The following is a 14,859-nucleotide window of genomic DNA, read 5'->3' as shown; positions in this document are numbered from 1 at the left end:
AAAGTTGTGTAAATCTACTTGAATTTGCCTAATTTTTGTCATCTTTAAGCTTTAGAATAGCTTTAGTACATGAAATTCTTATATGCTCACATACTGAACTTAATGAACAACTCAAACTTACATGTATTACACATTGATACCCCAAATTATTATGCCAAATTTAATTTTCATATATAGTTTGTAAAGCCTTCACTTCTAATTATTTTAACCAGTCAGTTTTAGCCACATTGCTCTTCCAGTCTATGTAGAACTGTCTTGGCAGTTACTTCAATGCTATGTTTCATTGCCTTTTTTATAAATATGACTGGAAAACAGAAAATTAAAGAACTTAATGGAGTCCTAAGAATTGAAGCTATTATAAATGAAATACTGTTGAAACCAACTTTGTTCATCTTAAGCCAGTATGGGAGTTCATAAAGAAAGAGAACAAAATTAAAGAACATGTGAGTGAGTGATAGAAATAGAAAAAAGAACTTGTTTTAAAAGGCAGTTATAAATTATTTATTTTTTACCTTTCTGAGAACAGAGCCCTCCTCCCCCTCACACCCTTCTCTGCTTCCACTCCTGCCTCATAAAATGTGTCTGTTTGACTTTTATAATCATTTTCAAGAAATCATTATAAATAAAGGTATGTTTCTGTGTGTGTGTATGTGACAGACTAAGTAAACATTCTGTGTTTCACCGTATATGTATGCTTCTTGACTTTACTGATACTGATCCTATCCCCGTTCTCTTATTTTTAACTTCTGTGAATTGAGGAATTGGACCTTTTTTTTTTTAATCACTCTGCAGACTCATTTCTAGTTTTGTTTGGCCAGAACTTTTTTCTGCTGCTTTTGTTTTTTTACCTTTTCTGGTTGTGCCTTTAAAGAAAAAATCAGAGCTGTTTAAACTGTTCCACATACACTCTTTTGACACGTATATTAAAAAGTAGATTGTTTTCTATCAGATTTCCTAGTGTTGTGCTCAGTGAGTTTTTCATGTCCCTCCTTACCTTTTTATTTTAATGCTAGTGGTGATTACACCAGTACATTTAAAAAATAATCCAAACCAGAATACTTTGGCATACTTTCCTGAATCAAGACTTTAAACTCTAACTCATTGTCTTATAGGCATAATCTGCATTTATTCACATTCAAATAAATCTTACCACTTTTCTACTTCTTAGATCATCTAAGTTATTGTTTTATAGTTTTTTCAACCTTAGCTTTTCTGTTATGATTACCATTATTTTGATTCTGTTTCTGTTGAAACTTTTGATACTTTTCTTTTTATTACATGTCTTATTTATCTGGCTAATGTTACCATCTTTTATTAATATTTTTTAAAACTTCCCTGTTGTCTTCTATATGTCTTAGCTCAGTTACTATCAATATTTTTCTGTCTATAATTATTCTGACCATTGTTTATTATAGAATTATTGCTGAAAATTATGTTTTAAAACTTTAAGCAATTCTTGGATGTGGTTATTTAAAATTTTTAACAAATCAATGGGCTCAGTTGTGATTTCACAGTTAAGCCCATTCATTGATTTGTTAAAAATCTTGGTATAAGTTTTGTTTATTAATAAGACTTGATATTACTTTTATTATTTATTTGTTTAATTTAAATATTGACAGCATACTCTGACTGGTGCATTTGATTTTTATTTAAGGTTTACAGCTAGACCACTGGTGGAAACTATATTTGAAAGGGGGATGGCTACATGCTTTGCTTATGGGCAGACTGGAAGTGGAAAAACTCATGTAAGCAATTCATTACAGCTACATTTAACTATGCTAATTTACTTTCCTTATTAGCTTAATTCCAACACTTAAATAATGTCTATTCTTCTTTTTTTTTTAATATATAGACTATGGGAGGTGACTTTTCGGGGAAGAACCAAGATTGTTCTAAAGGAATTTATGCATTAGCAGGTAACTGCTTTTTATGTATCATTTGTAATGCTTTTATGTATCATTTGTAATGCTTTTTATGTATCATTTGACCCTTGAACAACATGGGGGCTAGGGGCACCAACCCTCCCATGCAGTAAAAAATCCACAAATTTATTTTTGACTCCCCAAAAACTTATAACTACTAATAGCCTTTAATAGCTATTAAACAGAAGCCTTACCAATAATAAAAACAGTGCATTAACATTTGTTTTGTATGTTATATATGTTATACACTGTATTCTTACAATAAAATAAGCTAGAGAAAAGAAATTTTTTTTGTCGCTTATCTCAAAAAAATTTAATAATATATTTATTGAAAAAAATCTGCATGTAAGTGGACTCATGCAGTTCAAACATGGTCTTCAAGGCCCAACTGTATTGTTCTTGAATGTTATTCAGATGGCAATGAAATAAGACTTGGAGGTACTGTCCAGGACTTCAAGGGTAACTGTAATATACTTACTGTATTTTATGTCAATTTTTAGGTTTTTAGAAAAGAATTGTGAGGTTAAGCTTTTGGGAAAGAAATCTTGATTATGTCATTGGAATCAAGCACATTGTTGGAGCTTAGTATTTGTTGTTGAGTAACTGATTTGTGAAAACATTCTGATTGGTATGGTTATGAGAGTAACTATTATAGCTACTTACAATTTTATGCAATTTTTAAGGATAAGTAATAGCATTTTTTATTGAATTCTTTTATTGAGTGGTATCTAAACCTTAAGTGTAAAAATACTATTACTATTTTTTGTAAAGTTAATGTTCACTTTTGTCTTCATTTATATTATTGATTCTATCATTGTAGATAAAGATTAACTGATTAGTCTAAGGATAGAAAATTTGAATTGCTTTTTAAAAATACTGTATGTTGCATCTTAACACATTCTCTCCATATAAAATTGACAGCTCGAGATGTCTTTTTAATGTTAAAGAAGCCAAACTATAAGAAGTTAGAGCTTCAAGTATATGCAACCTTTTTTGAAATTTATAGTGGAAAGGTAAGTGGAAACTTACCTTTTTTTTTTTTTTAGGTTTTTAAATTGTGGTTAAAATATACATACCATAAAATTTACCATTTTTTACCATTTTAACTATTTAAAGTATACAAGTTCAGTGGCCTTAAGTACATTCACATTGTTGTGTAACCATTGCCAACATAATTTTTGTATATTTAGGTTAACTGTTAGAATTTTGTGTTAAAAGATATTTAAAAATTCCCTTTTAAACTCTCAGCATCAATATTGAGCATTATCATTATAGTTGCCAGACTGTAAATGACTCATTTTCATAGAATTCATTAGTTTTCTAATTTGAACTATTTTTTAATAGGTATTTGACTTGCTAAACAGGAAAACAAAATTAAGAGTGCTAGAAGATGGAAAACAGCAGGTTCAAGTTGTGGGATTACAGGAACGGGAGGTCAAATGTGTTGAAGATGTGCTGAAACTCATTGACATAGGCAACAGTTGCAGGTAAATTTTAATTAAGAAAGGGAAACTTAATTTCCTAATTTTAGATGCTTTGGGTATAACATAAAAACAAAGCAAGGATCTTATCATTACATCTTGGAAGTAAAAATTGTTTATAAAAACTTCTGTTGTTACATGTAATTTGAGGGATATCTACTATCTACTGCAAATATACCAGAAATATGCCAAATTAAATTGTATGAATCTGGTAATGTTTCAGTGTTCTTAACTCAGAATGTCTCTTGTATTTAAACGTGAAAACTGGATAGTTTGGGGAGTTTTGTTTGTCTTCATGCAAATACTGTAGTTTGACCATATAAATTGAAGTTCTTGTGTATCAAAATGCCTTCATATCACATTGTAGAACATCCGGTCAGACATCTGCAAATGCGCATTCATCTCGGAGTCATGCAGTGTTTCAGATAATTCTGCGAAGAAAAGGAAAACTACATGGAAAATTTTCTCTTATCGATTTGGCTGGAAATGAAAGAGGAGCTGATACTTCCAGTGCAGACAGACAAACTAGGCTTGAAGGTGCTGAAATAAATAAAAGCCTTTTAGCACTCAAGGTAAATTGTATTTGATTGTGAAAAGTCTTTTACTTTTTACTTTAATTTTGTTTACTTGGCTGCAAAATGATAGTATTTGTTGTGACTACTAAGAGGTTATCAAAATTTAGTTGTTTGTATTTGCAGTTATAGATTTATATTGTACCCACAAATTTTTTTTATACACATAATTCTGAGGCTACTTACATTCCAGAGGGCCTCACTCAGTCCTATTTTCTTGGAAGAAGGCAAGGAACCACAAAACTGAGATAAGAAATAGTTTCTCAGAAAATGTGGAATGGCTTTCAAAAAGTCAAGTATTGTATCTCTTCCTTGACTAGAAAAGCAAACATTGGCAGGATTGCAGGAGAGTGTGAGTGTTCTGTTTTTCTTTTGTAGTACCATTTTGAAATTTTAACTTTTTATTGTTATCCTACTACTGCCTGTCACTCATAACACTAATCACAGTGTCCAGAAGAATCTTTTGGAATAATAAAGTAGTTTGTTGGCTTTTTTTCTCGTTTTTTTCTTGAATTAGGATTTATAGAAGCATCTTTACTGTGCTATAAACCTACTAGAATTTTCAGAGCTGATTTGATCATAGATGTTAGGGTTACACTAAGAAATTTTTAAGTATGGTAATTAAGACACTCTTTATAAAAAGCCTAATCTGTAAAACTTTCTTTGTTAATTTTCAGGAGTGCATCAGAGCCTTAGGTAGAAATAAACCTCACACTCCTTTCCGAGCAAGTAAACTTACTCAGGTGTTAAGAGATTCATTTATAGGTGAAAACTCTCGTACTTGCATGGTAAGTTAATGTTTGATTTTTGTCTGTTTATTTGCTGTGTTTTAGTCCTGAATAACTACATAATATATATGGAAAAATGAAAATATACATTAATGGCAATCATTTAAATCCTTCTTTTTAAAAGATACAGTGATACTTAAGATGTAGTCCCTGCCAGTCTGATACAGAGGATTAATTACAGTTAAAATGCATTCTACTAATTCCAACATTTGAGTCTTCTTGAGGTTGGATTCCATTGTTTTCTATTTTCCTTGAATATGCTTCACACTTTTCTATTCCTTCATACATATAGTAATTTTGGATTATATAATTTCCGTTATGAATGAGTACCTTTTAGACACTCTGAATTCTGTTACATTCTTCTAAAGATTACTGCTTTTTGTTGCTTTAACAGGAAGTAAACCTAGCTGAATTTACTTCAAACTCTAGTCTCCCCTACTGTGGGCAGCAACTGAAATTGAAATCTCTGTTTAGTTCTTTTAAATTTAGCTGTGTTGCTTAGAGTAAGCTTTGTGTATGCCTGGTTCAGAGGTCAGCCAGTTAAATTTTTTTTTTGGACAGTGAATTTTAAATTTTATTTATTTATTTAGGTGTCATTGATATACAGTCTTATGAAGGTTTCACATGAAAAACATTGTGGTTACTACATTCACCCATATTATCAAGTCTACCCCATACCCCTTGAAGTCACTGTCCATTAGTGTAGTAAGATGCCACAGAGTCACTACTTGTCTTCTCTGTGCTGCTCTACCTTCCCTGTGACCCCACACACACCATGTGTACTAATCAACACCCCTCAGTCCACTTCTCCCTCCCTCCCTACCCACCTTCTCCCACCAGTCCCCTTTGGTAACTGCTAGTCCCTTCTTGGAGTCTGTGAGTCTGCTGCTGCTTTGTTCCTTCAGTTTTGCTTCATTGTTACACTCCACAAATGAGGGAAATCATTTGGTACTTGTCTTTCTCTGCCTGGCTTATTTCACTGAGCATAATACCCTCTAGCTCCATTCATGTTGTTGCAAATGGTAGGATTTGTTTTCTTCTTATGTCAGCTAGTTAGGCACTTTATATGTAGAATTATTGGTTGTCAAAATATCCTCCTGTAGTTGTCTTCTGGAACAAACTTCATTTTCTAGCTCCTATGATCCCCACCTCCAAACCCTGTCCTTCCTTAACCAGTGAGTCTCAGGTTTTATGAAGTTTTAGTTGTCCTGTGTGACAGCAGCAAGGGCTTGCCCCTTGACAAAAAAGCTATTGGGGAGGGGTGGAAGCAGTCACTCAGGGCTATCTATTCCCCTCTTGCAGCTGTTAACTTCCATTTCCTGCCCAATTTTGGTCATTTTCTGTTGCCTTCAGAGAGTTGTTTATATTTTAATCTGAGTTTGTAATTATTAATCAGATTATGGGTATGAGATAGCAAATTTTTTGGAGTTCAGATATCATTAGTAAATCTTTTTTTTAGATAATCATTTTACGATTAGACCTCAATGAGCTGTATATCAGTATTACTGTCTTCATCATTTATAACATTTTCTTTACCTTTGCATTTTCTCCCATAGATTGCCACAATCTCTCCAGGAATGGCATCATGTGAAAACACTCTTAATACATTAAGATATGCAAATAGGTATGATAAATGATTATCCGTTTTGAAAATTGAGGGAATAAAAATAGTACTTAATTTAATATCTGATAGCATATTTTATAACATTGTTCTTTAAATTTTCAAAAAAAATTTGCATGTTATTCATTAAGATGATATTTAGAATCATTTTGTCAAGTTCTAAAAAAAGTTGGAAATGTGTGATTTGTGAAGAGATTTATTTATATCTTTATAGTGTCATTGGTCTTTCTATCCCAGATTATATTCTTCCCTTTCACCAAGTTGTATTTCATAATATTTCACTACACTTAAATATATTCCTGTCATATTCCTGCAAATTATTCCTGTCATATTAAGACTCTAAAGTAAGTGAGCTTCAGCAGGGGCCAGTCTATATTTCTTACATTATTTTTCTCTCTGCTGAAAATCGTTTCTGATATTACATGTTATATGTAGGGAATCAAGGGTTTGCTTTAGAAGTGATACCAGAGTTCTTTCTGGTTTTCAAATAGATTATATTTTATTATTTCAGTAGTGTTAAAACTTTAATGGACAACTGAATTACTACAAATGGAAGTACAAAAGGCATTATAGCCTGTTAAAGCAGTGTATTCCTTATGGCCATAAAATATCCTTGGAACTTCAGATTGTGATATATATTTATATTTGTTCTATAAATTGTTCCCTTTACTCCTGTTCTGAATGACTATATAGTTTTACATGTTTACTCCTGTTTTGAATGACTATATAGTTTTAAATGTCTGTTGTCACATACTGCATTTGTGACTTTAACTTGGATATAAAATTCCCTTTTGTATTACATTTTTAGTGTGGAGATTCTCTTAATTTTGCTAAACACAATCATTTGTTCTTTTTTGTGTTAATGATGGAAATCTTATTTGTAATCTTCTGCTAAAATGTGATATACATGTCTATAGGAGATTCCCCAAAACGTAAATGACTAATTCAATAAATACTTATAAAGTGAAAATTCCTATCCTCAGATCAGTAATAGGATATTTCCAGCCCCACAGAAAAATTTCCCCATGTGCCCCTTTCTGATCACAAATCTTAAATGTCCAAATCCATTAATTTTTCCTTCAGGTAGCCATTGACCTGACCCCCATGCAATAATTTTCTTGTTTTCCTTTTTTTCCCTCTTTTAAAAATATTTTTACCGCCTATGAATGTTCCCTGAACAACATAGGTAGCTGTACTGAAACTTTACCTAAGTGAATTAGGTCATACCCTTTGTTCTTTTGTATCTTGCTTTTCTTTTTTTTTTTTAGATAATTATTTTTTATTGAAGGGTAGTTGACACACAGTATTACATTAGTTTCAGGTGTACAACACAGTGATTCAACATTTATATACATGATAATTCTAGGTACCAGCTATCACCATACCAAGTTGTTACAATATTTTGACTATATTCCTTATGCTATACATTACATCCCGGTTACTTACTTATTTTACAATTGGAAGTGCATGTATATATATATATATTTTTGTGTGTGTGTGTGAGGGCATCTCTCATATTTATTGATCAAATGGTTGTTGACAACAATAAAATTCTGTATAGGGGGGTCAATGCTCAATGCACAATCATTAATCCACCCCAAGCCTAATTTTCGTCAGTCTCCAATCTTCTGAAGCATAATGAACAAGTTCTTACATGGAGAACAAATTCTTACATAGTGAATAAGTTACTCTTGCTTTTCAATTGAGCTTTTTTTATTTTTTAGATAATTATTTTTTATTGAAGGGTAGTTGACACACAGTATTACGTATTACATTACATTAGTTTCAGGTGTACAACACAGTGATTCAACATTTATATACATGATAATTCTAGGTACCAGCTATCACCATACCAAGTTGTTACCATATTTTGACTATATTCCTTATGCTATACATTACATCCCGGTTACTTATTTATTTTACAATTGGAAGTGTGTATATATACATATATATACATACATATATATATATATATATATGTATATATATATATATTTTGTGTGTGTGTGAGGGCCTCTCTCATATTTATTGATCAAATGGTTGTTAACAACAATAAAATTCTGTATAGGGGGGTCAATGCTCAATGCACAATCATTAATCCACCCCAAGCCTAATTTTCGACAGTCTCCAATCTTCTGAAGCATAACGAACAAGTTCTTACATGGAGAACAAATTCTTACATAGTGAATAAGTTACTCTTGCTTTTCAATTGAGCTTTTTTTTAAATAAAACATAACTTATTTAAATATATAGTGTAACTTTATTTCTAAATTTAGTCCCTTTTAAACTTTGAATTAAAAGCTCTGAGCTGCAAACATTTATAGTACTTATGTTTGATGTTTGTAATGAACATTTTTGACATGGGGTTTTTATCATCAATTTTACATGCTTATTTCAAAATTGTTCATGGGGGAGATGAGAAATGTCTTAGGGTAGCAGAATATTGCCATGTTGCAGAATTAAAACAAATAAAAACCCTCCGTGTCTTCAGATTTCTGACAGCAAAGGAATTCACCCTACTGTGAAAATGCTTTATCTGGCTGGCATTCCTCTAGTTTGTTTAGGTTCAAGTAAATGTTTTAATTTATTACTATATAATGTACAACATGATTAACCATCTAGGACACATAATTTAGTCTTTTATTTTCAAATTGCTAAGAATAAAGATTTTCAGCCTCCCCTGATAGCTCATTTGAGGAATATAATTCTTATGTATAGTATATACTGTTTGGGTTGGACTAGAGGGCTTTGAATAGAATAAAGATGTGTAGTTAGGGGATAATAGGGTATCTAAATTAGGAAGAAAAAAGACTAAGATAAGAAATGGTGTTGGGTATAAAAAGAGTTAAGGCAGTATTAGAAATTTAAGTTTGTCAGCATGTGTGGTAAATAAGTTTTCCAAAGTGACTAAAAACGATGAAGGGCAAATGAATTCAGTATTGAACATTGACAGTAAATATTACTAATAGGTCAAAGAAAGATTGTAAGTAGAAGAAATTTATTAATTGGTTCTACTTGAAATTATTGGTTTGATCAATATGTCTATTTTTGACCTATAAAAACAGTAATTTGATTTAGTTCAAACCTAAGAGAAGTAATGAGAAAAAGAATATGGTTAGTATACTGAAGTGTTTAAATAATGTTTGTACTCAAAGCTAGGTTTGAACCTCAGTTATGTCACATTTTCATTAAATGACCTTGGGTGAGATACTTCATTGCTCTGAGCCAACTTCTCGTCTGTAAGATGGCAGTAATAATATCACAAGATTGCTGTAAGGACCTGACAAACAGGAAGTATTACTGTTATGAAATGGGATTGGTCCAGAAGGGACATAGAGAATCAGAAAGATGGAGTCAGAAAAGCCATACATAATGTGGTTAATCCTAACGATTAGAGACATTATCAGAAGCAATTTAATTCCATTGCTAAAGGCTTTCCTCAACCAGAGTTCTTCATGTGAAGCAAACACAGAAAATTATTTGAATGACTGTTTTCTCAATTTGTGCCAATGATGTTTCAAGCTAATACCATTCCAGATGCATAGGAAAGAAGTAATTACAAACCATGGATGCCATTGGGATTTAATTCTCTCGTATCCTATTTGAAAAGACTACAATACAAGAGTTCTGAGGACTCACTGATGCTAATAAACAAAACATTCATGGTATTAAATATCTGAGGAAATTAGATTGTGTGGTCATAGAGTTATATAAGGAAAATTTCAAATTTAGGTGACGCTCTCATTAATCTTCTAGGAAGGATCATGAGAAAGGGAAAGAAAAATACAACAGAAAGTAAAGAGTATGAAGTAGAGAATTACTAGTACAGAAAGGTTCAAAAACCTTAAATTATTTTTTTAATATTCTAAATATATTAAGTCACAACAATGTTGATGTCTTTTTCTAAACAAACTGAATACTAAATGAAATCTTAAAATGTGCATCTGCTGTCTTTACAAGAGCATTTTCTCTTAATTTGTTGCTGTTTTGGTGCTGCAGAGTAAAGGAGTTTGGAATTAGTCCATCAGACATTCCCTTCTCACAGGGTAGTGGCAGTCGCCCTGATCTCTCTCCTTCTTATGAATATGACGACTTTTCTCCTTCGATTACCAGGTCTACTTCATTCTATACATACATAAGATGTTAATTTTAATAGTTTCTTTTGAAGTGTGCTATGTATATAAGTATTTCATTTCTACTTTTGTCTTGAGCTATTTTATTTTTCATTTTCATTTGGTTTGGCGGATGGTGGTTGTACTGCATGATCTTCATTTTTATGTACTTTATTAATTTATTTGCTTTAAACTGTTCATTTAGAATTCAGGCTTCCTCTTTTCCCTCACAGTTTTAATGATGATGTCATCTTTGCATATTTACCATTGAAAGATAAACTGTCTTTGTTTAAAATGAAGTTTACCTTTATGTTCTTAAAAGTTTCCTTTTCTGGAGGGAAATAACAAGTATCCTCTTGACTTAGAAAGTACACCTTCACCCAGTTGTAGATTTAAAAAGAAAGGGTAAACACTTTTTAAATAATTGAACTTTATGTCTTATAATTTTTATACATAAGAAATAAGATTATTTTACATGTAGCTGTTTTATTTGCAAAGTGTATTAAACATACTGATTTTGGCAGTGAGCTATTTACTGGCTTAAGAGCCTTCATTAGTATTTTTCTGTTCATATAATTTAAGTGCTACAAGTTTCTTATATCTTTAAAATACTGAATCTACATACTTTGCTAATTATCATTTAATATGCACAATAATTATATTTGAAGTAATTGTAAAGTTACCTAAATACATTCCTAAAGTTAAACAGCTAAGCATTCCTAAAGTGTTTCCAGATTTCAGGTAAATTTGATCTGGAAAGTTGACATCATCAACCTTAATACATTATTTGAATTGCCTTTTTATAGAATACATTGGTATTTTTTTTGTTCCTGTGCACAAGTCTGTTAACTTTAGAATACATCTTATGTATTTATAGGGTGAAAGAACTGACTGTGGATCCAACTGCTGCTGGTGATGTCCGTCCGATAATGCACCATCCATCAAACCAAATTGATGACTTAGAGGCACAATGGGGTGTGGGCAGTTCCCCTCAGAGAGATGACCTAAAACTTCTTTGTGAGCAAAACGTGAGTGATTTAATATAGATGTAATTATCTAGTTTTAGTTCATCAGTACAAAACTTAGTAATTGAAAAACTATTGTCTAAATTTGGAATCAGCAAAGTACAGTCTATGAGCCAGTCATCTATTTACACAAATAAAGTTTTATTGAAATATGGCCATACTCATTCATTTATAGGTTGGTTGTCTGCCTACTTTCTTACCACAACAGCAGTGACAAAGACTATGGGTCACAAGCCCGACAGCATACATACTATTTGGCCCTTTAAGAAAGTTTGCTGGCCGCTATCTGAACTATTCTTTCTTTTTTCCCTCTTTTTTCTTTCGGAGTTTATAGCAATATTAAAATTTGGAGATTTTTTTTTAAGGTATATAAGGAAATAAGTGTAAAATCATACAATATATCATAAATGTAGTTTAAAAACAAAATTGACTATGACACATGAATATGTATTAGAGGAATGCAGGAACTATATTAAAAAGTGAAACATGGCAAAATTGTAACATTTGTTAAATATGATTGCATCTGTATCTTTGAAATGTGTAGTGACATTTTATGATTTAGAAATTTGATACCTTAGTCAAAAAATAAATATGTGCCAATTGTATAAGGACAAAGAGATATAAAGAAATAACAAAAGCACATATGCATTTTCACATAATCACTTTGATATATTGACAGGATTCCTTTCTGTATGTGAAATATGAAAGTTTCTATATTATTTAACTTCATTTTTAAATGTACAGTCTATATAGTTTTGTATCATTTTCCCATTAAGAATGCTATAGTAGCATTTTCTTGTAATGATAAAGGTATTTATTAATTGTTTAATACATGGCATACATTTGCTAAGCACTTTACATACTGTCTAATGTAATCCTAATGACAGAATGTGATAAGTACTGTAATTACCCCTACTTTTTAACTGATTTTCTGAAAGGTTAAGGAAGTTCTCTAAGATAACACAAGTAGTAAGTGCTGAAGTCAGAATTAAGATGTGAATCTTTCTTATTCCAGAGCCAAATCTTAAGTCAACTAAATTTATTGCTAGCTGCAGTAAAATATTCTTTGGAAACAATATAATGTTTTTATACTTTCTAGCTGGTATTAAAGTCCAAAATATTCTAGTAATAAATGGACATACCACTTTTTTTTTTTAAGCGTCATTGATACACAGTCTTATGATGGTTTCAGATACACAGCACAGTGGTTCAATATTCACCTATATTATGAAGCGCCCACCCTCTCCAGTGTGGTCACTGTCCATGAACATAGTAAGATGTTACAGAGTCATTAACTGTATTCTCTGGGCTGTTCTGCCGGGACATACTACTATTAAAATCATGTTCCAAATTCCTCTCTATGAATAAAGCAAGGCTTACTGTAGCAGTCTCAGCCAGGAGTGACTTGGGGAAAATTTATGGAGACATTTTTGATTATCATAGCCGGGGTGCTGGCTGCTAGCATCTAGTGAGTAGAGGCCAGGGATGCTACTAAACATCCTACAGTACCCAGGGTGGCTCCCCCACCGCCACCACCAACAGAATGTCAGTAGTGCTGAAGGTGAGAAATGCAGCTCATAAGAGTTTCAAACTTTGAACCATAGAAAATAAAGAACTAAAAAGAAGGTTCTCGCCTTGGTCTACCCCCATCCCCAAAGTTGAGGAGAATGTACTTGCTTTTAGAATCTTTAAAACAAAGTCTACATTGCACATAGCTATGGTGCCTACCAAAGACTGGAAAAACAGAACAAAATATGTACTTCTGTAGCAGATCTTTCTCCATTTTATTCTTGCATCTATTGGGTCTCTTAATTTGGAAAGGTTGGCCAGAGGATGAGAACTAATCCAGTGGCTTTAGGCATGAATGACATCATGAGTTCTTGCAGCCTGCTCCATATTTGAGAGAATGGATTTCTTTCAACTTTGCCATCCCCAGGGAACTATCTTGAGGTAGTTTAGCATTAGCCTTTAGTATTGATGCACGTATTCATATTCTTATTGCTGTATTAAGTTTTAACGTGGTAGATTGAAATGGAATAGTGTCTAAGACATGCCCTAAAGATAAAACTAATATGGAAGATAAACTAGGTAAACAAACTAGAAGATGATTAAATGCATTATAATTCCATAAGAACTTGTTTAGACAAAAAAGTATTCTGATTACACTGCATGGAAGTAATAGGAACTTACATAGCATACTGAAGCAAATGAAAAACGATTCTGGGCTTGGTGGGGAGGTGGGCAGGTAAAAATGAATAAAGGTGGTTGAGTATGTATTTGTCAGAGAGAGAAAGAGATGGTAATGTCTGCATGTCATGGTAAAAAGCAGATGCCTGTTTTCCCAAGAGAAGATAAAAAGTTCTTGGCCCAACTTGATTATATAGAGATGGTGGCTTGTTGATGAAAGAGTCAGATGTCTACTTACAGTATTAAATCAAAGTTTGCACGAATATTTAGAATTCTGTATTTTATTTGAAAAAGGGTTTTTTCCCTACTCAAATATTACAAAACAACTTTATAAACTTTGTCACTAAAGCTGCATTTTGAGGAAACAAATCATTAGACATTGGAGATGGAAAGGAAGCTCAAAAAAGAAAGCAAGGCCAGACAAGTTTTAACTGGATATAGGACCAAAATATGGATTATGTTTATGTATATGGGGTTTTTGTTGAAGTAAAGTTGTGAACTGTCAATTAGATTTATGTAAAAACTAGTGAGCAGATTGTTCAGTGCAATTCAGAAATTAAGATTTAGTAAGAGTTGAGACCTTTAGAGCACTAATATGATAGTCACAGTCATGAGGACATTGTCTTTACATCTATATTCTGGTGAAAGATTAACACATATAATGATTAAATATTAACTTTACATCATAATTTTAAAACTATTTTTAAGGAAGAAGAGGTTTCTCCACAATTGTTTACTTTCCATGAAGCTGTCTCACAAATGGTAGAAATGGAAGAACAAGTTGTAGAAGATCACAGAGCAGTGTTCCAGGTAAAGTAAGACAGGACCTTTCATCAAAATGTTTCTTTAGGATAACTAAAGAAATTAAAAACTTAAATGATTCTGTGAATATCACACTAATCTAAAAACAAATGTGTGCTATGCATATGTTTTTTTATTAAGGTATTATTGATATACACTCTCATGAAGGTTTCACATGAAAAACAATGTTGTTACTACATTTACCCATATTATCAAGTTCTCACTCATACCCCATCGCAGTCACTGTTCATCAGTATAGTAAGATGCCACAGATTCACTATTTGCCTTTTCTGTGCTACACTGTTTTCCCCATGAAGCCTCACACAATGTGTACTAAACAGAATACCCCT

At 32.0% G+C, this 14,859-nt stretch overlaps 1 protein-coding gene across 4 annotated transcripts in view; it reads left to right on the top strand.

Annotated features, from left to right (window-relative positions):
* The window catches only part of KIF2A (kinesin family member 2A), a 93,391-nt gene that overhangs the window by 65,679 nt on the left and 12,853 nt on the right, over positions 1–14,859 (top strand). For 2 of the 4 annotated variants that reach the window (XM_036887710.2, XM_036887709.2), the window contains exons 10-19: positions 1,655–1,745; positions 1,853–1,916; positions 2,844–2,935; positions 3,267–3,409; positions 3,771–3,975; positions 4,653–4,763; positions 6,320–6,387; positions 10,384–10,497; positions 11,374–11,524; positions 14,417–14,518. In XM_036887710.2, the coding sequence (XP_036743605.1) occupies positions 1,655–1,745; positions 1,853–1,916; positions 2,844–2,935; positions 3,267–3,409; positions 3,771–3,975; positions 4,653–4,763; positions 6,320–6,387; positions 10,384–10,497; positions 11,374–11,524; positions 14,417–14,518 (1,141 nt within the window). The remainder of the gene's footprint in view (positions 1–1,654; positions 1,746–1,852; positions 1,917–2,843; positions 2,936–3,266; positions 3,410–3,770; positions 3,976–4,652; positions 4,764–6,319; positions 6,388–10,383; positions 10,498–11,373; positions 11,525–14,416; positions 14,519–14,859) is intronic. The other 2 variants (XM_036887713.2, XM_036887712.2) reach the window with 1 other exon arrangement.

The sequence above is a fragment of the Manis pentadactyla genome, chromosome 2 (genome assembly GCF_030020395.1).
Source record: "Manis pentadactyla isolate mManPen7 chromosome 2, mManPen7.hap1, whole genome shotgun sequence".
Taxonomy (NCBI): Eukaryota; Metazoa; Chordata; class Mammalia; order Pholidota; family Manidae; genus Manis; species Manis pentadactyla.
Note: the sequence above shows the minus strand (reverse complement) of the source record. Positions and strands in the feature narration are given on the sequence as shown.